This window comes from Danio aesculapii, chromosome 8 (genome assembly GCF_903798145.1).
Source record: "Danio aesculapii chromosome 8, fDanAes4.1, whole genome shotgun sequence".
NCBI classification, from domain to species: Eukaryota; Metazoa; Chordata; class Actinopteri; order Cypriniformes; family Danionidae; genus Danio; species Danio aesculapii.
The window spans coordinates 16,949,456-16,972,456 of NC_079442.1; the positions used below are offsets into that span (position 1 = coordinate 16,949,456).

Sequence of the window (23,001 nt, forward strand, 5' to 3'; positions counted from 1 at the left end):
AATCCCCCAAAATTGGCAAATCTTAAGCTACATACAGTCAAACTGTTATACAACAACAATTATACTTATACAGGGCTCGAAATAAACCTTTTTTTTCTTGGTAGCACTGGTGCTCCTAACTTGAAAAATTTAGTCTCATCAGCCAAAATTTAGCCAATTATGAGCACAGTTACTTCAAGTTTTATATTAAAAGATTTATTGCATTTGAAATCAACACTAATCAAAACTAACAAACAAACAAACAAAAAAAAAAAAAAGGGATTCAAACTCGTATAGCCAGAGTCAGTTTATCTTTTTTTTCCTTCCTGAGAAAGTATTTTGGCAAGAATTAAAGCAGTTTCTATTTTTTTTAACTATTTGTAAGGTTTATATAAGGGATGTCCAGATTCGATCATGTGATCAGGCCTGTCAAGACCCTCCGAATCAGGATTCAAAGTTGAAGTCAGAATTATTAGCCCCCGTAATTATTAGCCCCCCTGTTTATATATAGTTTGAAGTCAGAATTATGTATGTATGTAATGTTTTTTTTCCCATTTTCTGTTTAACAGAGAAAAGCTTTTTTTAACACATTTCTAAACATAATAGTTTTAATAACTTGTCTCTAATAACTGATTTATTTTATATTTGCCATGATGACAGTAAATAATATTTTAATAGATATTTTTCAAGACACTTCTATACAGCTTAAAGTGACATTTAAAGGGTTAATTAGGTTAGCTAGGCAGGTTAGGGTAATTAGGCAAGTTATTGTATAACGATGGTTTGTTCTGTAGACAATCAGAAAAAATATATAACTTAAAGGGGCTTATAATTTTGACCTTAAAATGGTGTTTAGAATTTAGAATTTAAAAACGGCTTTTATTCTAGTCAAAATAAAACAAATAAGACTTTCTCCAGAAGAAAAAATATTATCAGACATACTGTGAAAATTCCCTTGCTCTGTTAAACATCATTTAGGAAATATTTAAAAAAGAAAAAGAAAATTAAAAGATGGGCTATAATTCTGACTTCAACTGTATATATATTCTCATTATTTTTAACACATCTATAGTCTACAGAGTTGGACCACTTTTTTGACATCAAACAGAAACAGCAACGCGTGTGGCATGACATCAATTTGTTGCAGACTCTATTGGTTAAATGCTGGCAAAATAATAACACTGAAGCGGGAAGTATGTCTGCGGTCTGAAGGTTTTATAAAGTTGATGACAGCAGCATTGCCACAGCAAACTGTGAGATGGGTAAATATTTTAAGTTGAGGTGCTGTTTGTTTTTATATTAGGTTTTTTTATGTTGCACTAAAGTCCAAAAAAAGGAAGAATTTGTTTTTTATTACTTTATTGCCAAAGCTACCTCACAGAAGTGCTCTATTAAGAGTTGTTGAATGTTAAAATAAGGTGAAGTCAATCAAAAAAGGAAACATCCAGGATCTGTTTCTTCGCTTTTTTTTTTATTATTCTTTTTTTATGTATTATAGAAGTATCGGATCGGGTTTTGGTATTGGTAGATACTCAAAATCAAATGAATCTGACTCAGACTTGAGGGCAAAAAAACTTAATCGGCACATCCCTACTAGTAAATATTATTATCATCATCCCCTTAAGAAATTCATTTTTTTGATTGTGGCAAAGACAAAATAAATTTGTTATTAACAATTAGTCTTTAAGAATATAGTTTTAAAATGTGTAAAAAATAATAACACCTAGGAAATATTTGAATATTTGAACACCTATTTCTCAGGAGGCCAAATAATTTTACAAACATGTAATATACTAAAACTTACTGTATGATTTCTGTTTTATTGATTTAGTGATTATAGGAAGTTATCAAATAAGCATTGTAAATCGTTTTATTAATAGCATTGCTCTGTTGTTTCTTCTCAGATGACCTGGCTGGTCAATCAGTGGAGCATGAGATTGTGCTGACAGGCCGTTCGGCAGTGTTTCTACCTGAGCGCGAGTGGAGGAGAGCAGCAGATCCACAGTCAGTGGAGGACGAGCTCAGCGGAGGAATGGGTGTTGGGAAAAACACCACTTCCAAATCCATGGACTCCACCACAGAGCCTGGCAAATACGAGGAGGAGAACAAACACAGCGCACACTTCTATCCCATCCCTGTGAGTCTGTGTGTGTGTGTCTGTGGAGAGATGCTAATAATAGGCTCAGAAACAATGCCTTCGAGCCTGTCATTATAGTAAGTGTGTGCCTCAAAAGCTTGAAGTCATGGTCATGCGTAATTCTAAGAGTCTGGTGTGCAAATTGCTACTTCAGATAAGTGACATTTAAAAGCTGGTTTTCCGTAAGCTGTTCTATTTTAAGTATCTGAAAACAACCAGGAATGACAAACTGTTCCTTTATTGTCATGGCGTGCATAATATTGCATTTTTAAATATGCTCACTAAAATCATAAATGCAGTGGTAACACTAGCATTCAGATGTTTTGAGTCAGTAGCATTCTGGGGGGGAAAAATAAACAGTTTAGTAACAGTGTTGCGAAGGATTTGATTTCTGTTACACATATTTAGAAAGAAAATTAGAAAAACAAATAGACCTTCTTTTCATAATTGAAATATGCTAATTTAATGCTATAAAGAGATATTTATTCATGCTGAAAATGGTTCTTTATAGCAGTAAATCATCATATTATAATTATTAATTGTGTGATATAAGACTTGAGTATTTGCACGCGTATGGTCCGGCACAGCTTTCGTCCGGTCGCATAGCCCACATTGACATGGTTGACAGAACGAGCTCTGTGATTGGTTAGCTTGGTAGCGGTGACGAGTGTGGGCGGTGCTAAGAGCTGCGAGCCGGATAGAGCGAGTGTTTACAAGTGTGGGGTCTTGAGAAGGAGCTCCAGGCGTCTGTTCTTCGTACTTCGCTTAAATGATCTAAGATAATTTAACAAATTCTGGATCTTTTAATATGGATAACTGATCTTTGGCTAATTTGGTTCTTTAAACAAGTTTGTGAATCCGATTAAAATGTCTGGATGAACTGATTTGAGATCGCTGCGTGTGTTGTGAAGGACAAATCCACAAAATCATGATCAGCAATACAACGATTGGCTGGCGGCACAGCAGTGTAATGACATCATCTGATTAATACTCAATTATGTATGTGAGCAACATTACATAAAATTCATAGTAAACTGTTTATTAAATATGATGCACGGTAACCTTCCACTTCTGTTGTGGGCTGCATGTTTTACACTTTCATGAGTCAAGAGCATTTAGCTGTTTATTTAGTTTTATATTTAAGGCGGATTTTCTTTATTATAATAGCCTATAGGCTACTAAACTATTCAAGTTTCTTGTTAAATGGCTGTTTAAATTAATTTAGCATCAAAAAAGCATTTTGAAATTGTTAAAGATGTCTGCAACTTTTGCGAAGCATCAAATCTTCATCATATTAGCTGTCAAACGTGCATGACTGCATAAAATATTATTCCTAAAAAAAAAAAAACGGTCGAATTTGTGCATGACTATTATCGTACACAAATTATACTGAAGCTGGAACCTTAAAATAGTAAGCGTTTGTATCTAAAAAGTCCATATTAATAAATGTTCTCTTTGAACCCCCTTATGGAGCAGCCTTTATACTTTTATTTCGGAGTGCAGATTGCATAAGTTTGATTTATATAATTACTTTTAAACTGCTTAACTATTTTCCCAAATGTATAAAACTACTACTGTAAGAAAATATCAGCATTCGGTACGTACTTTCAGTATAACCTTTGCTTGAAATGGCCCAATCTAATCCTGTTTGTAAGAAATAAGCCTGCTCCCAAGCAGGTTTGAGCTACCAGAACTGTTGCTGTAACTCTCAGATGAGTTTTGAAAAACGAATGTCAGATCGTCGATAACCAAATCCAACTAATTGAGTAATCCACGTATGAAGAACGATACCCTGATGGAAACTCTTGTTTTGTGTTTACGTTATGATAAAATTTGCCAGTTCATGCCTCTGAAGGAGCACGTTTTTGGTACTTGTACATTTAAGGAAGCGTTCAGAAAAAAACAAAACACCCATTAAAAAACTCAGCACAGAGGAACATAAAAACCTACTTCCAGCTAGTGTTTCGGAAGTGTTGAGCAACACAAACGGCACGCAGAAGAATAAATGCACTGCAACACGCAAGGCAAGCGCCATAGGTCACACCAATCACTTGATACAGAAGTATAAATCATCCGTAATTTCAGCCTTGTCATCCCAGGAATAAATTGCACTCAAATGTATCAAAATAATAAAAATTGAAATGTTTAATTATAATTTTAATAATTTGTAATATTGCCACCTTCAATGTTTATTCTTTTAATCAAATAAATGCTGCTTTAATTCCCTGCTGAAAAATCCAGCTTAAACCAGCCTAGGCTGGTTTTAGCTGGTTGACCAGCCTGGTTTTAGAGGGGTTTTGGCCATGGTTTAAGCTGGACATGGCTGATTTTGACAGGGCTCCCAGCCTGGCTAGGCTGGTCAAGCTGGTTTTAGCTGGTCATTTTTCAGCCTGACCAGCTAAGACCAGGCTGGAAATGGCTGAAAACTACTCTGGAAATGGCCAAAACCCCTCTAAAACCAGGCTGGTCGACCAGCTAAAACCAGCCAACCAGCCTAGGCTAGTTTAAGCTGTTTTTTTCAGCAGGGTTTGCAAGAAAGTGTTTTAAAAAATACAATCTTAATGACTTGGCTTTTGAACAGTATAGTAATATAGTTCAAGTATAACATTCATATAAAATAATGTTAGTGTCCTTTGAACAAACATGAATTATGATACAGAATAACATGATCTAAGTTTACAAAAGTATTTAATGTTAGCATAAGTACTAATGCACTACCTAATGATAAAATGCCTTATTGTCAAATATTTACAATCGTTTAATTATACAGTATGTGGTTATTATTTAAAAAAGCACAGGGGTCATAATATCACGTTTGCAAGAAACGATTAATATAAAAAAAAGCAAAACAACTTGCTGAAACAAATAATTGCCTGTTAATAGTGTTTATATTATAGAACATGCCACTATTAGCATTGATATAAAAAAGCCTATGAGTGCTGCTAAACAGATTACATTTTTTTTTCATGCATTTCCACAGAAGTGCCCCTTTATCAGTCTCTCCACTATGGTTTGCGCTCTGTAACTTTATCTGTTCTCTCATTTAAGAAGACATTGGTGTGAAGGCTCAAGTTTTCCTTAGTCACGCAAGTGCTTCCTTAAAAACAATTGCGTAAACACTCTTTCATAGCATTATTGAGGATGATGTAGTTCTTCTAAAATGAAGCGTGCTTTTTTTTAAGACTCATTCCTGGATGTAATGATTGTTTGGGGATTTTTATGCAGACGTATGAATCTTCTATCTAATATGTTGACACCAGAAACTCCACTAATGTTGAGCTAAGCCTCGAGTAATCCTTGTTTTGGTTGAACTCTTCCCTACGTGAGTGTGCATAAGCCTACATTTAAATAGGCACCCTGCTAGACAGCCAATGTTGTGGGTGAAACGCCATGAGGTTGTAAGATAAAACCATGTGGCAGACTCTGAAATTTTTGACTTTGGCATAGAGAATCAAAGTAAGTTTTCAGTGTGTGTGTGTGTATATGGGATATGGAAGAAAAACAGATTCCATTGACTTTCCTACAGTTATACAAAGTGTGTATTAGGATAAAAATGAGATGACACAATTATGGAGTCAGTATGAGGATTATGGTTTATTTTTCTGTATTGTAACTTAAGGGGTAGGATTAAATGTACAAAAGCTTCCTCCTAGTCCTTAGGTTTCAGACATGTGGAAGTAAAAAGTTTGCTTTCTTAATATTATTGTAGTACTGGGTTGCAGCTGGAAGGGCATCAGCTGCGCAAAACAAATTCTGAAACAGTTTTCGGTTCATTCCGCTGTGGCGACCTAAAGAAGTCAAAGGAAAATAATTGAATGAATGATGAAATCACATCTGAAAGTTGGAAGTCTAAGTCTAAAATGTCTGCAAATGTAACTATTCCTGTGCTAAGTTCACCTACATCACGGGTCACCAACCCTGTTCCTGGAGATCTACTTTCCTGCAGAATTCAGCTCCAACCCTGATTAAACACACCTGAACCAATTAATTAGGGCCTCAAATGACACTTGATTATAACAGACAGGTGTGTTTGGTCAGGGTTGAAACTGAAATCTGCAGGAAGGTAAATCTCCAGGAACAGGGTTGGTGATCCCTGACCTTCATATTGTTTTATTTCTAGATTACCATGTCCATTTATTAGTTTTCATGCTTGCAATAAAAAAATGCAATGTCATTGCTTTATATCTTGGTAAATATATGATGTTTTCATTTGTCTTTGTGTTTTTCAGGTGGTTAATGGTGTCGTGCAGACCCCTGGAGATCAAGATGCCGAAGACACGCAACTCATGGCTATTTATGCAAAAGACAGTCAGACGGAGGACAAGGTAATGTTTATTTATGTTTGGGATGTAGAAATTACACATTTTATTATTTAGGTCATATCAGATGCACATTTTAGACAAGTTGGTAGGATTCTTTAGGGTCTTTATGGAATTTCTGTAATGCACTTGGGTTGAAATTCCTCAAGTAAAACAACACCCCTCTTACCTTGACAAAAACAGCTCTGTTCACTGCGACTCGATAATGAGCCACTGTTCAACACACCCCTGAAAACCACCCCTGAGTGTGGTCCTGAAAAATATCTACCCCTTCCCCTTAGCCCTACTAAGCTAAAGAGAACTGTGACACCCCTACCCCTTCACGTGAACGCTCAAAACGAGGGGGAAGGGCTAAGGGGTAGAATTGGGATTGGGCCTTGTGCTGCGTCCCAATTCGCATACTTCTACTACACTCTAAAAGTATGTACTTTTTTGTGAAGCAAAAGTACACACTTTTGAATGTGTAACAGAAGAGTATGCAAGCTTTTGGGACATACTACTTCCTCGTTAACAGATCGTTGTGTTGCTTAGTTACGATGTCAATCATCCACACATCATCCACATTTCTTTCATATTTAATTCCCTACCTCATGGAGAAGCAGCAGCAGCAGGTTAATCTCCCATTCACGAGTCTTTCATGCAGAGAAATCTCCTCAGGTGTTTGGATAATTCTGCATTCAGACGTTAATGTCCAAACCAGTCTTTATATAAGTTCAGTATTGTTGTTGCAGATGAAGTATAACACAGAAAACGCAATTAAAACATGTTCCAGTGGGGTAGATATTAATTAACAGTCATACAAACATCTTTTCCGAAGCCTCTCTACTTGACGGTTGGTCTCGCGCATCCATCATGTTTGTAGTTTGTTTACACTTTTCATTCGCGTTTGTAGTTCTAAATCGAATTCACGTCCTACGCGTAATGTATTGTGGGCGATATCAGCGGTTAGAGTATGGACGCTTCTACACTTCGAGTTTTTACCGGAAATAGTAAACCATACGGGAACCTTTGACATACTCTTTTCAACATACTACGATTTGGGACATACTAATTCTACTTTCAAACACTATTTAGGACGGATAGTATGCAAATTGGGACGCAGCATTGGTCTCTCTCACGCTCTCTGCTTTCGCTTGACATTATTCTAGTATGGCGCCTCATACACACTGTAAACAGGAATATGTGGGCCCGACTGCAGCCAAATTTAATTAACCTGCCAAGTAATGGACAAACAAATCATATTGTAATGATAACGGAGTTACTGTATTTAAAAAGTAATGCATTACAGTATTAGTTACTGTCAAAAGTAATGTTGTTACAGTAATGCATTACTAGTGACGCCTTATTGCCCAACACTGTGCATGACAATCACAGCTTTTGGAAAGGAAATATTAACTTTATCCTTTTCATTTTATCTTGATTTTTACATCTAAAAACCATGAAACAATTGCGTGTTGTTCTTCAAATAACACATCTATCAAGCTCAATTCTACAATTCCACTGGAATAAATATTTATTTATTGATTATTGCACAGTCCTAGGAAAAACAGCTCGACAGTGGGGGCAACCCTTTTTGCACCCTTCAGATTTTCGTCAGTGCAAACAATATCTGTGTGTTTTTAATAATTAACAGCATTTTAGGTTAACGTGATACAGACACACTGCAAGGGCCTATTTACCAAATAAGAGATAAATGGCTTTGGATATGCGACATTCGTTTTTTCTGAGGCTGGGATTTGGTGTGAAGACTCCTGAAATCCTTCACAGCTGACCTCAGAGCAGATTGTATGCCAGGACCGCTTCCCCTCAGGAGTCTACAGGGGACTCAGTATGTGGCTCGGAGATGATCTTATTCAAATAGCTAACAAAATGATTGCGTGTTTTCATTTTTGACCTGGCTTAAGTCAGAAACAATTAAATATAAAGGTGGAAATTTCATTCAGTGCCCCCTTTAAATCAAAAGGCTTCTCATAGCAGTCATGCTTATCCACTCTGTGTTAAACCCTGTTCTGTAATGGCTCCGTCATTATGACTATGCACTTTTCCCCTAGAGAGGAAACAGGGATTTTGGAGGTCACAACAGCCGGTGGTATTTTTTTCAGAGATTGCCTGTAATGAAGCAATGCTGATGCAACACATTTCACTCTCTGCCTCTGTTTCTGTCTCATACTGTTAAGAATAAGAATCATTGGATTTCTAATCCAGATTTGCCTTGTATCAAAACAGATGAAGCCTAAGATATTGTCTATTAACAATAAAAATGTTGTAGGTGACCACTTGGTACAGCATCGTAGCATTTTGTTAATCAGTAAAAGTATTGAAACAATTTTAACAACTTGCATATCTAACAGAATAATACTTGTTGTAAATTTGTCCACCAACTGAGAAGACTAGAATTGAGTTGATTAAGCAATTTTCATTCATTTCAAGATCATTTTGTTTAGAGGCGATCATTTTCTATTGATATTGTTGGAATTGGCAGCAATTTTGTTCTGTGTGTGTGTGTGTGTGTGTGTGTGTGTGTGTGTGTGTGTGTGTGTGTGTGTGTGTGTGTGTGTGTGTGTGCGCGTGAGTAAAGCTGTCTATAGTGTACACCTCTCACTCAACTTCCCTGTAATAGAGATTGGTTGCCATAGGAACAGCCGATCTTGACTCTTGTGTGTCTTTTTTCCTCTCCCCTTCAGTGCTCCATATCAGACACTGTGGACAGTGCAGACAGCATCGACGCCGGGAGGATAGACATGATATACACCATAGAGGACACACCACCTTGGTATTTGTGTGTGTTCCTGGGTTTACAGGTACAAACACTTACATAGCGTGCTTGTTCCTAGACATTTTAAATGTTCATATTTTTCAGAAGTGGTCATAGACCTGGACTTTACTTTGGTAAAAATTTAAAATAAACAAATAAATAACTCCACTTTACAGCAGTGACACTAGACATTACAGTAGCCACATTCAACTTTACATCATAGAATCTTGACTTTACAGCAATGACCCTCAACTTTACATCATTGAAACTAGACTTTACAGCAATGACCGTCAACTTTACAGCAGAGAAACTAGACTTTATAGTAGTCACACTCAACTTTACATCATTGAAAGTAGATTTTACAGCAATGACCCGCAACTTTACAGCAGAGAAACTAGACTTTATAGTAGTCACACTCAATTTTACATCATTTAAACTGGACTTTACAACAATGACCCGCAACTTTACAGCATTGAATCTAGACTTTACAGCAATGACCGTTAATTTTACAGCAGAGAAACTAGACTTTACAGTAATCACACTCAACTTTACATCATTGGAACTAGACTTTACAGCAATGACCCGCAACCTTACTAAATTTAAAATAGACTTTACAGCAATCACCTGCAACTTTACGTCCTTTAAACTAGACTTTATAGCAATGATCGTCCACTTTACAGCAGAGAAACCAGACTTTACAGTAGTCACACTCAACTTTACATCATTTAAACTAGACTTTACAGCAATGACCCGCAACTTTACATCATTGAATCTAGACTTTACAGCAATGACCCGCAACTTTACATAATTTAAAATAGACTTTACAGCAATCACCTGCAAATTTACATCCTTTAAACTAGACTTTATAGCAATGACCGTCCACTTCACAGCAGAGAAACCAGACTTTACAGTAGTCACACTCAACTTTACATCATTGAAATTAGACTTTACAGCAATGACCTGCAACTTGCATAGTTTAAAATAGACTTTACAGCAATAACCCGCAACATTACATCATTGAAACTAGACTTTACAGCAATGACTGTCAACTTTACATCATTGAAACCAGACTTTACTGCAATAACCCGCAACTTTAAATCATTTAAACTAGACTTTACAGCAATGACTGTCAACTTTACAGCAGAGAAACTAGACATTACAGTAGTCATACTCAACTTTACATCATTGAAACTAGCCTTTACTGCAATGCCCCTTAACTTTACAGCAGAGAAGCTAGACTTTACAGCAGTGTCCCGCAACTTTACATCATTAAAACTAGACTTTACAGCAATGACCCGCAACTTTACATCATTGAAACTTAACTTTACTGCTATGCACCTTAACTTTACTGCAGAGAAGCTAGACTTTACAGCAGTGTCCCGCAACTTTACATCATTAAAACCAGACTTTACTGCAATGACCCGCAACTTTACATCTTTGAAACTACACTTTACAGTAATGACTGTCAACTTTACAGCAGAGAAACTAGATTTTACAGTAGTCGCACTCAACTTTACATCATTGTAACTAGCCTTTACTGCAATGCCCCTTAACTTTACAGCAGAGAAGCTAGACTTTACAGCAGTGTCCCGCAACTTTACATCATTAAAACTAGACTTTACAGCAATGACCTGCAACTTTACATCATTGAAACTAGACTTTACTGCAATGACCTGCAACTTTACATCATTGAAACTAGACTTTACTGCTATGCACCTTAACTTTACTGCAGAGAAGCTAGACTTTACAGCAGTGTCCCGCAACTTTACATCATTAAAACCAGACTTTACTGCAGTGACCCGCAACTTTACATCTTTGAAACTACACTTTACAGTAATGACTCTCAACTTTACAGCAGAGAAACTAGATTTTACAGTAGTCGCACTTTAAAGCAGTGAAACCTGAATTTACATCAGTGACAGTCAAATTTACATCAGTGAATCTAGATCTTACATCAGTGGCCATCAACTTCACTGTGTTGAAGCTAGATTTACGGCAGTGGCCCTCAACTTTACAAATTTACTTGACCCTACCTTTAATGCAATTACCCTAGGCTTAGTCATCTTTGTGATGGAGAACATAAAAATAAGACTGACAAAGAGCAATTGTCAATATTTATTTCTCTTTCCCCATAATTTCTCCTCAGCATTATCTTACCTGCTTCAGTGGAACTATCGCTGTGCCCTTTCTACTGGCTGAAGCCATGTGTGTGGGATTTGACCAATGGGCAACCAGTCAGCTAATCGGCACCATTTTCTTTTGCGTAGGCATCACCACTCTGCTACAGACTACTTTTGGCTGCCGGTAAGTGTGTGCTTTTTAAAGAGAAGTTTAGTGGTTCGAATGTGTGTTCCAGAAATGTTGAATAAATAGTTTGCTCACTGTCAGTAGAGTTTACTCCTCTGTTTATCTACAACTTCTGTGTATATATCTATTTGTTTGTTTTCAAAATCGGTTACATTAATTGAAGCACATGATAATATTCAGTAATTGGCCGATACTCATAAGTAGGGCCAGACGGAATCTGTGGACGTTTTTTGCTATTTCTGCGGAAAATTTTGCTAAAAGTCTGCGGATTTCTGCAGAATTATTTTGGGAGTATCATAACTAAAACCTTAATATGTGAATTAAAAAAAATAACAACACATTTTTAACTTTTATTTAATGTTTAAAATGCAAATCCAATTAGATTCACTTTATTTGGTAAACAAAGCAAGTCTCTCATATAATATATCCACTAAAAGACTAAAATATTACTGTACAAACTGCATTGTACATAAATAAGATGAACATTTTCATATTAGTCTATAATATTGCTGTAATTAATTTAAAAACTGAATAAATATAGATTTACACACATTTACTAAAGTAAACAAACAGAATTAACGATGGGCTAAAATTCTGCTGAAAATCTGTGGAAAGTCTGCGGAATTCTGCGCCTACAGATTCCATTTGGGCCTACTAATAAGTAAGTAATGTGTGTAGGAGATCAACCTACGTTAAAAGATCGATCAGTGATTTATTCGCTCCTTTTAAGGAATCGGATCTTGAAGGTTCTGATCACTTGATTCGATCTTACCTTCGATCTAATCACTTGACATCGTATCTCAGCAGTCTTGTTTATATTATTTCCATAGCCAACGATAATAGCATAACACAGTATTGGGTTAACTTTTAGCATGGTAACAAAATTTATAGCTCGAGGCAGTGACTTAGAATCACAAAAACACAGATCTTACAATATGAGAACAAAGATTTATTGAGCTACACTACAATACATTAAACTAACTACGTAATAAGCAAACAACAAACAAACGCACGCACATTCACACAAACACACAGAGGCAGTTCAGAGGATGCAAAATGAGTTCGAATCACACCTGAGAAACCACAAAAGCAGAGATTTGGCTCATCTTAACTGCTTAAGATCAATTTTGCACCAGATCAGCAAGAGACAACCTTTGTTTGTGTTACTTGCACTTTTGCTGAAAATCATGAGTCTCCTTCCTGAGTTTCCTTCCCTCCCTCTTGTTTGGTCGTTGGGATTCACTCGCTCGTGAGAGGAGGTTGTCCTGGGTAACAGAGGTAACAGAAATTCTTGCGGCTTTGGCTGTCACGAAACTTTAAGAGGTTGCATGGGAAGTTCGTGGTGACCCAATCGCAGGGCTGCGCGGTGTCTGAGCAGGCAAAAAGGGGCAGAAAGCACAGCTAGTGTGAGCAAGCTAATGTAAAAAGCAACGTTTTACTGTTGCAGTACTTTTTTTTTGTGATCTGGTCTTCCTATGAGCGGTTATACCCCGTACCATCGTACTTGGGATCAATCATTAACAGACTGCTTGTTAATTTAAATGTTACAGGATGAATACAGTTTGTACTATAGTGTTTCATTTACACCAATGTATTGCAAATGTCACTAGCTTTCGTTTAGTACCAGACATCATACATTTCAGAGACATACAGAGGGTTTCATCTGCTATGACAGTTAAAAACAAAACACTGATTAACTTGATTGGTTAAAATAGTTGCTATAGTATATGAGGAAAACTATGGCATATTATTCAAAGATACATCTGCCTTAGTTGTAACACTTCAAATGAAGTTAGCATTAATGCATATGCATTAATTCAAGAGATCCTTTGTCTCTACGAAAGTGTGCATATGGCAGGATGTCCCATATGACGAGCACATGACCCGGGACTCATGAACAAGAGTCTCATGAGGCAGTGAGTTAGGTGTCCTGTTGAAAACTTGTATGGCACCATTGTTAGATGACTTAAATCATTTACCAAATTTGGTAAAGGGTCCCCCGCACATCTGCACATAAACAATTGGTGAAAATAGTCCAATCAACTGGCTCTCTGTTATCATGATGGTGGAAGCCCTCGAGCCAGTTCTAAATGACTGAGACAATGTGGCGCCTAATTTCCAAGACTTAGGACTGGTTTTGAGTTCTGCAATATGCCAGTGAGTTGTGTATTTATATATCGCATTTATCGTGTATGGTCATACACCCAAAGCACTTCACAATTATGAGGTTCTCTTCACATCACCACCAATGTGCAGCATCCACTTGGATGATGCGATGACAGGCACAGGACAAGGACACCAGTGCACTCACCGCATGCCAGCTGTTGGAGTGGAGAGACCGTGATGGAGCTAATTCGATAGATAGGGATGATTGGGAGGCCATGATGGGTAAGGGCTGTTTTTTTTTTTTTTTTTTTGGCCAGGACATCGGGGTTACACCCCTACTCTTTACAAGAAGTGCCGTGGGATTTTTAATTAGCACAGAGAGTCAGGATGTCTGTTGAACATCTCATACGAAAGACAGCGCTCACTGACAATATAGTGTCCTTTTCACCTTACTGGGGCATTAGGACACATACAGACCACAGGTTGAATGCCCTCCGCTGTCATCATTAAGACCACCTCCAACAGCAACCTAGTGTGATCTCCCATCCCGGTACTGACCAGATTCAGACTTGCTTAGCTTAGTTAAGTAACATGACTGGGGCTTCAGGTTGATATGGATTGGAAACAAGCACCGTGTTCATGTTTCCAGCATGGAAGGTTTCATGCAATATTTTCAAAATGTTTGGTTCAGGCTTTGTTTACAAGCGAACTTTAGTTCGGCAAGTACTCTGACTACCTAACCTTTTTGTTTACTTTAGGAAAATATAGTAGAAAAGAAGATGACATCTAGAACATTCTGTCCAGAGTGAGGAATTTCATTTCCTCAATGGAGTGTCCTTGTTATTAAAATGATGCTGCTTTTAAGATTAAAGAAAACTATATGTTGAAATCAAATGTTTGTTTACTGTGGATGAACATTAGCATGTTGTGTTGGGTGGGGTCGACAAGTCTGAACATCTTTACCTCACAAAAGGATCATTTATTTGAAAGCTGTAATTAAAATGAAAGGTGTGAGAAAGAGAGGAATAAGTTGGCATTTGTTTGTATGTTTTATTTTTTCTGTGTATGTGTGGGCATGTACTTGCAGTTGTGTGGTGTTGTGATAGAATCTTAATCTTGACTACAGAGTAGGGTTGGACGTTTATTACTGAATTATCTTTTTGATGTTTATTGTACATCTCCATTGGATCTGTATTTCCACTCATATGGTTAAAATAAGTTGTTTCTCTTCCTTTTTGGCCACATTATTTTCCATTTAAAAATGTTTGTTTATTTTTTTGTGCTATTTATGTTTATTTCTTTCCATTTGCTTGTCTTTTTTCCTACTTCTTACATGAAGTGAAAGTAACCCAATAACCTAGATTTGTTGTTGAAATGTTTCTCTTAGTTATTTCTGTGAACAGGAAGGGTGTTCCTGATGCTTCTGTCCCTGTCCACTGGTTCTTAACCAGCACAGATCCAGCTATTAGATGAACTTGTAGTCAAGGTGCTTTTATCTTTTGTTTTATACTCCAATTTTTTAGGCCACTTCTTTGATATGGACCATTAGCCTTGCTTTGAAAACATTTGTCAGTCTTGCAGATTCTCAACCCTCTCAGGCACACACGGTTTACCACATTTTATTATGAAAGAGAAAAACAGAATTGAATGGCGTATAAGAACATCACACAGCTTTCTTGTGGTGCTAAAATCTGCTTTTTTTGGAACAAAATCTAATCTCATTTGGTCGTGGAGCGGGAGATCTAGAGAAAGTGGGCCGTTTTAGTTTAGCCATGGTCATCTGTCCATCTTTGTGGTTTTGGCAAAATTTTGGCCATCTCTTTGTAGTTTCACTATTCATTTTGTCCTGTGCATAAGGATGCCTCAAGATGTGAGACTACTTACGAGTTGAAATCTCTTAGTGTTCCAAGTTGAACATGAGTGTACAAAGTGCCTACCCTTAAGGCTGATTTATACTTCTGCATCAAGTGCACACGTATGCTCCGGCACAGCCGTATAGCCCTCACCGTGGCAAAGCTGACGCGCACCTCTCAAAAAATGTAACTAAAAGGTGCAACGACGCGTAGTGCAAGCTCTGTGATTGGTCGGTTTGGTTAGCTATGATGAGTGTGGGCGGTGCTGAGAGCCACAAGCCCGATGGAGCAAGCTTTTACAAGTGTCGAGTCCTGTAAATGAACTCCAGATGGAAACTTTTACAGTTTAAGCGTTTAAACTTTTAAAGTGCAGAAGTATAAACTAGCCCTTACACTGTCTTAATAACATGCGACACAACGCATTTCGGCTGAAACGAAAGCATAGACTACTATGAAAATATCCATGTTTCCATCCAAAGAATGCCAATTAGACAAAACCAGAATATTGCATAAAACATTTACAAATAAATTACTGTTTCCATCCAGTGAATCAAAGAGAACAAAAGTGTCACTTCCAGATAAACGTGCACCAAATATCAAAAATGTAATTACTTCACACAATGATGATAAAATGTTAATGCATGGTGGTGTTTGGAGATGTGAGACTGTTCTTTGGGAGCACAGCCACTCAATACCGTTCTTGGAGGTAATAGAACCACTTTGACTGACGTTCGCTAAAGGATTTTAGACTGACCAAAACAACATTTCAGATGTTGTGCAATGTGGTCGGACAGCTGGTTTGTCCATAAAACTGTCCCATCGGGCCCTTTTTTGAGATCACGTGATATGTTAAAACAAAAAAATCACATGACTTTTTTTTTTGATGCGCATACTGGAATTGATTTAGTACATGTGTTTCCATCATAGTTTATTTACATTTTTCCTATCTAATAAAAAGTATATCCTACTCATTTGTGTGCATACATTTTTATCCTCATTTTCAAAATTTATGTGGATCTTGGCCAATTATGCATTTTATTTTATGTGAAATTCCTAAATGCGCATAAAAGTAGGTGGATGGAAACAGCATTTGATTAACCTCAGGTACTGATTATGTGCTTTTTTTCATGTTAAATGTATCTAATGTGAATTTGAATGACCGTTTTGCATGACCGTTTATAGGCATGCTGAAAGTGCTAAAGGAAAGTTTACTTCAAATTTTGGAAAATAAAATAGAAGAAGCAATCTTCCTTCTCCATATGCACCAGACAATTTTTTTATCAGCACTAAAAGTGTGCTTCACACAGGTGAGTGGGTTTGACAAACCACCTGTAGGAATTGCTCTTTCTTTTCTATATGCCCCAAACACTTTCCTACAAACGCTCTATTACAAGGACAAGGAATAAATAAATAAAACCAACTTGTCATGCTATCCATGTATTGCTGCTCTCTATTGGTTTTAAGTGCTTCTTTTATCCTTGTTTGTAAATTGCTTTGGGTGAAAGCATCTACTTAAAGAATAAACGTAAATCTAAAAGAACTAGCAAACATCAACTCTTTGCTCATCACTGGAATGTTGTTGTCACAACAATGTTGTGTCATGCTAGGTTAGGGACACCGTGTCAAAGTGTGATCCCAATTGGCAGAATTGTTTCATCTAAAAGGAACTCTGATGCAATTGTTCTGTAAGTGCAGTTAACATTGTAAACTGTCATTTGCAGAATAACCCAAATAAACAAGTGAAACGAGACCTCTGAAACGATTTTTCATCCACTTCCAAAAAAGCCATGGTCCAGTTTGACTAAAATATGAAGAGAACACATTTCTTTTCATTTATTTATTCAAAATCTGAGGTAAATTATTCATTGATGTTCTCATAAGTCTTGCAAAATTGAATTGCCGCTGAAACCATTTTAATACTAGGCAAAGCATAAAAGCAGCCTGTTTTTCTGTTCATTGAATGTCATGGAAACTTGGCTTTTTAGTCATTGATTGTCAGGGAAAAGTCGGGGAATAGGATATTTGGCTCTTTTTGAGTAATAGCTTTATTTGTGTGTTGTTGAGGAATTCCTGATTCTGTTTTGGCACCATTAAACATTTTAGAAGCTCATAAGGAGTATAACAAATATGATGTAATATAATGTAATGTTATTCTACCAGCTATTGGTGGCGTGGAGAGACCGCAATAGAACCAATTGTGTGAATGGGGATGATTGGGGGGCTATGGAGGGAATTTGGCCAGGACACCGGGGTTACACTCCTACTCTTTACGAGAAGTGCCATGGGATTTTTAATGACCACAGAGAGTCAGGACCTCGGTTTAACATCTCATCTGAAAGATCGCGCTCACTGATAGTATAGTGTCCCCTTCACTTTACTGGGGCATTAGGACTCACACAGACTGCAGGTTGAGCGCCCCCACCGCTTGGCTCACTAACACCACTTCCAACAGCAACCTAGTTTTTCCCATGTGGTCTCCCATCCAGGTACTGACCAGGCTCAGCCCTGCTTAGAGTAAGTAACTGGTCTTGGGCTCCAAGGTGATATCACATGCATGAACACATGCACGCACATACAATAGCTCACAGGCAGCACTGTTTTGTTGAAAAATATACATCATAAAACCCATTTTTTCTTTAAAAATAGTTGTAAAAGTTATTAAAACAAGTTTTAGAAGTCAGTAGGGCTACACTTTTATATTCAGATTTTATATTGATTTTTTTTTGTTGTTGAAATGTATTTTAATATTCGCCGGAAGGTGTAGAATCGGGAGAAAGGTTTGTCTAGTCCAGTCATGGGCAAACTCGATCCTGGAGGGCCGGTGTCCCTGCAGAGTTATGCTCCAACACTAATCAAACACACCTGAACACCCTAATTAGTGTCTTCAAGATCACTAGAAAGCTACAAGCAGGTGTGTTTGATTAGGGTTGGTGCAAAACTATGCAGGGACACCGGCCCTCCAGGATCGAGTTTGCCCATCCCTGGTCTAGTCCAAACATTCAGTCTGACCATTACAATGGGTTATTCTACCTGCCTTTAAACAAAAAAAAATTTATGTGAACCAAAGCAATAAATTGCGTTTTAAATGCATTAAAATAAAGTTGTTTTTTTATATAAAAGCATTTTACAAAACTCTTTTTACTGTTTGTTTGAACAAACAAATAAATAAAACATTGCTAAGTATAAGAAATCAACCCCTAACCTTTTCACCCTAAATAGATTGAAAATATTCTGCCTTCACTTTCTTAGGATTTGCATTATTCTTTTCATTTGCAAACCATTTGACCATTTGCAAGCCAGCATGGATCACTCTTCAATCTGGGATGGTCAGTCTGTCCTTGGCCGCTCATGTCACTGCACCTTTGATTTGAATAAGGATCAAGCGAATTTGAAAAACCAATTAAGCACAAAATATTGTTCCCTTATAAAATATCTACTGGATCCTGTTTAAAACTATAGTTCATCCAGAAATTTATATCCTGTCTGCATTTACTTACCCTCCACTTATTTGTTTTTTTGTCTTAAACACAAAATAAGCTACTTTGAATAGACTGGTAGCCGTTAAAGTTGCAACAGGAGAATGGAAAAGAGTTAAAGTCAAATCGACATCCAAAGCCGCATCTCCAGAACACATGAACATGCACAAGACAACATCACTACAGTACATTATGCAACATTCACCAGAGAGATAACTTTATAGGGAAGTAGTAATTACAAAACTAAACTTAAAATAAGAAGATAATTTGTTGATTTGATCATTTAAAATTAATTAAAAGATCATTTGTTGCCTGCCATTCTCTGTCTGAATCGCATCCGTGAACATGCCAATGATGTAATCTGTAATCTGTTATTTTGACAGGCTAGTAGAGCAGCCTATTGTAATGTTCGGACCGAACGCTGTGACCAACTTTTTGGTCACACTTTATTTTGATGGTTACATTGTAAGTTACATTGCATCTACCTGTCAACTAATTCTCGTTAGATTATAATTAGACTGTTAGGTTAGGGTTAGTGTAAGTTGACAAGTACTTGCAAAGTTTCTTATAGTCAGTTAAATGTCTGTTGAAGGAGCATATCAATGGATATTAAGCAGCCAGTCTACTAATACTCAAATGGACCATCAAAATAAAGTGTTACCCAAACTTTTCTTCTGGTCCTACACCTTCTAGAGAATGTTAAAATAGACATAAATACATTTCAACCATTTCACCTTATGACTATTAAAGGGATGTAAAGAGACTTTTGACCAGCATAACAAAAATTCTGTTGACAATAACCGATTCCACCTTTAAATTCTGTTTGTAATTGTTTTTTATACTATGGAAGTCAATGCATACAATTTCCCATGTTCTTTAGAATAATATCTTTTGTTTTCAGCTAAAGAAGAAAACTCAAAAAGGTTTGAAATTAAGGCTACGTTTACATGACTATAATGTAGCCTAAAACAGAAAAAAAAGTCTTCACCCTGTGTTTTAAAGAAGTTTTACGCCTTTTTCCAACGACACGACGATCTGCGTTCACACATCTGCAAAAACACTGTGCCAGGCCATTATTTAGCGATGTCACCTTGTTAGTAAACATGTAGGGGAGTGGTGATGTGCTGTCAGGGGTTCAGTGCTCATGTCTATGTATAATTTGCCATGTGTGCGTGTCTCTGTTTTTGGTTGTAAAGTAAGTCCACACTGTTGCGTTTGCAAACACTTGAGCAACAACAATGCCACATAACCCACCAATGTTGTGTGTTTATTCGCGCTTGTTTTTTTTTTTTAACAACACTGCCACATAACCCACCAATGTTGTGTGTTAGTGTGCGCTTGTTTTTTACAACAATGCCACACAACCCATCAATGTTGTGTGTTTGTTCGCGCTTGTTTTTTGTTTTTTTTAACAACACTGCCACATAACCCACCAATGTTGTGTGTTAGTTTGCGCTTGTTTTTTACAACACTGCCACACAACCCATCAATGTTGTGTGTTAGTTTGCGCTTGTTTTTTTTTTAACAACACTGCCACATAACCGACCAATGTTGTGTGTTAGTTTGCGCTTGTTTTTTTTTTTTACAACACTGCCACATAACCGACTAATGTTGTGTGTTAGTTTGCGCTTGTTTTTTTTTTTTTTACAACACTGCCACATAACCGACCAATGTTGTGTGTTAGTTTGCGCTTGTTTTTTTTTTAACAACACTGCCACATAACCGACCAATGTTGTGTGTTAGTTTGCGCTTGTTTTTTTTTTAACAACACTGCCACATAACCGACCAATGTTGTGTGTTAGTTTGCGCTTGTTTTTTTTTTAACAACACTGCCACATAACCGACCAATGTTGTGTGTTAGTTTGCGCTTGTTTTTTACAACACTGCCACACAACCCATCAATGTTGTGTGTTTGTTTGTGCTTGTTTTTAATTCACACCTCTCTAATCTCGTATTATACATCATCGCTTTCAAAGACTTTCTTTTTTTGAGTGTTTGCAAGGACATGGCAATGGTGATGTTTTCAGAAACTTTCACTTCTAAATTTCCACATTTTCATTGCCAAACACAACATTGTCATGCAAACATTGTCATGGTTTTTGTTGTTGCTTCTGAAGATGTACAAATGGCCACTAATTGAGCGTGCATAAATTATCTTTTTTTGTGTGTGTGTGAACTGCCCCTTTAAACCCGTAAAACTCTAAGCTCATCATTCACATTGTCTCAGGAAACCATTATTTCCTCTGTAAACATCCGCTGTTGATGTTTTTCCCTCACCCTGTAATGTAAGTATTGTTTTATATGACGTCAGACTGTCAGTGAATGGTGTTTGGTCCAGTAGATTTCGGGTTTGGATCTGCTGCTTTGGGCTCTCCATGTCATAAAGGCATTTAGCCGTGGCCTGCTCTGCGTCCTGCACTCAATGTTCTTTCTTTTGGCCTCTTTGGGTCGTTTGATGTCTGATCTCGCTGTCCTGACGTCAGTTGCTCGTGGCACATGCTGTTTCCAGAGAAACCTGAGTGACTGGACAAAAAAAAAAAAGAGGAAATGAGGTGAAGATAAGAGTAGCAAAGAGCCCTCAGATGGTGTTCTGGCTGCCCGTGTGTATCAGCTGGAAGATTTACTGTACAAGTCAAAGGTGACAATAGTGTGTTTGTGTGCCTCAGAGGCTGTGTGTGTTGGTCTTCACTGTGAAGATGTTTTCATTAATTTAAATTAAAACTAGAAATTTATGCAATTAAACTAGGCAATTTTAGGCAATTAAACTAAATAAATTATTATTATTATTATTATTATTATTATTATTATTATTACTTTAGCTAGTTAGCAAATCAGGAAACTTTTTGCTGTCTAAATGTCTATGATATCTTAAGGCAAGGCAAGTTTATTTATATAGTACATTTCATACACAATGGTATTTCAAAGTGCTTTACATAAACAAGAATAAAAGAAACAAGAAAATAAAAATGATTAAAGAATTTAAAATGATTAAAACCGATAAAAACAGATTAAAATGTGTTAAAACAGGTTATAAATGAATGAAAAAGAAAAGAAAGGCATAATAGTGTGATCTGTCGGACATAGCACAGTGCTCATTCAGTAAAAGCACAGCTAAACAGATGTGTTTTCAGTCTTGATTTAAATGTGCCTAATGTTGGAGCACATCTGATCATTTCTGGAAGCTGATTCCAGCAGTGGGGGGCACAGTAGCTGAAGTTGGATTCACCCTGCTTTGACTGAACCCTTAATTTCTAATTCACTTGATTCTAATGATCTGAGTGACCTGTTGTGTTTGTATTCAGTAAGCATATCTGTAATGTATTGAGGTCCTAGGCCCTTTAATGATTTACAGACAAGTAGAAATACTTTTAAAATCTATTCTAAATGTGACTAGGAGCCAGTGTAAAGACATGAGGGACAGGTGTGATTTGTTCAGATTTTCTGGTTCTGGTCAGAATCCTAGCTGCAGCGTTCTGGATGAGCTGCAACTGTCTGACTGTCTTTTTGGGAAGGCGAGTGAGGAGTCTATTACAGTAATCCATTCTGTTGGTGATAAAAGCATAAACAAGTTTCTCTAAGTCCTCACTGGGAACAAGGCATCTAATTCTTGCAATGTTTAATCTTAAATTAATCTAAAAATAACAGAAATATCTAATTTAATACAGTATTATTATTTGAATAAAATTTTACAAAACACAACAAGTCAGAATTATTAGCCCATTTCTGTTTAATGGAGAGCAGATTTTTAACACATTTCTAAACATAATAGTTTTTAATAACTCGTTTGTAATAACTGATTAATTGAATCGTTTCCATGATGACAGTATTTTACTAGATATTTTTTTAAGACACTTCTAAACAGATTAAAGTGACAATATGCAAGTTATTGTATATTGATGGTTTGTTCTGTAGACTATCGGGGGGAAAAAAATCACTTAAAGGGGCTAATAATTTTGACCTTAAAATGTTTCTTAAAAAAAATTTAAAAAACTGCTTTAATTCTAGCAAAATAAGGCAAATAAGACTTTCTCCGGAAGAAAAAATGTTCAGACATACTTTGAAAATTTCC

General features: G+C 36.8%; 1 protein-coding gene across 1 annotated transcript in view; it reads left to right on the forward strand.

The window, feature by feature from the left end:
* The window catches only part of slc23a2 (solute carrier family 23 member 2), a 74,986-nt gene that overhangs the window by 23,617 nt on the left and 28,368 nt on the right, over window positions 1–23,001 (forward strand). Inside the window, exons 2-5 of the mRNA XM_056463308.1 lie at window positions 1,884–2,116; window positions 6,346–6,441; window positions 9,120–9,236; window positions 11,337–11,494. Of these exons, the coding sequence (XP_056319283.1) occupies window positions 2,012–2,116; window positions 6,346–6,441; window positions 9,120–9,236; window positions 11,337–11,494 (476 nt within the window). The 5' untranslated portion in view covers window positions 1,884–2,011. The remainder of the gene's footprint in view (window positions 1–1,883; window positions 2,117–6,345; window positions 6,442–9,119; window positions 9,237–11,336; window positions 11,495–23,001) is intronic.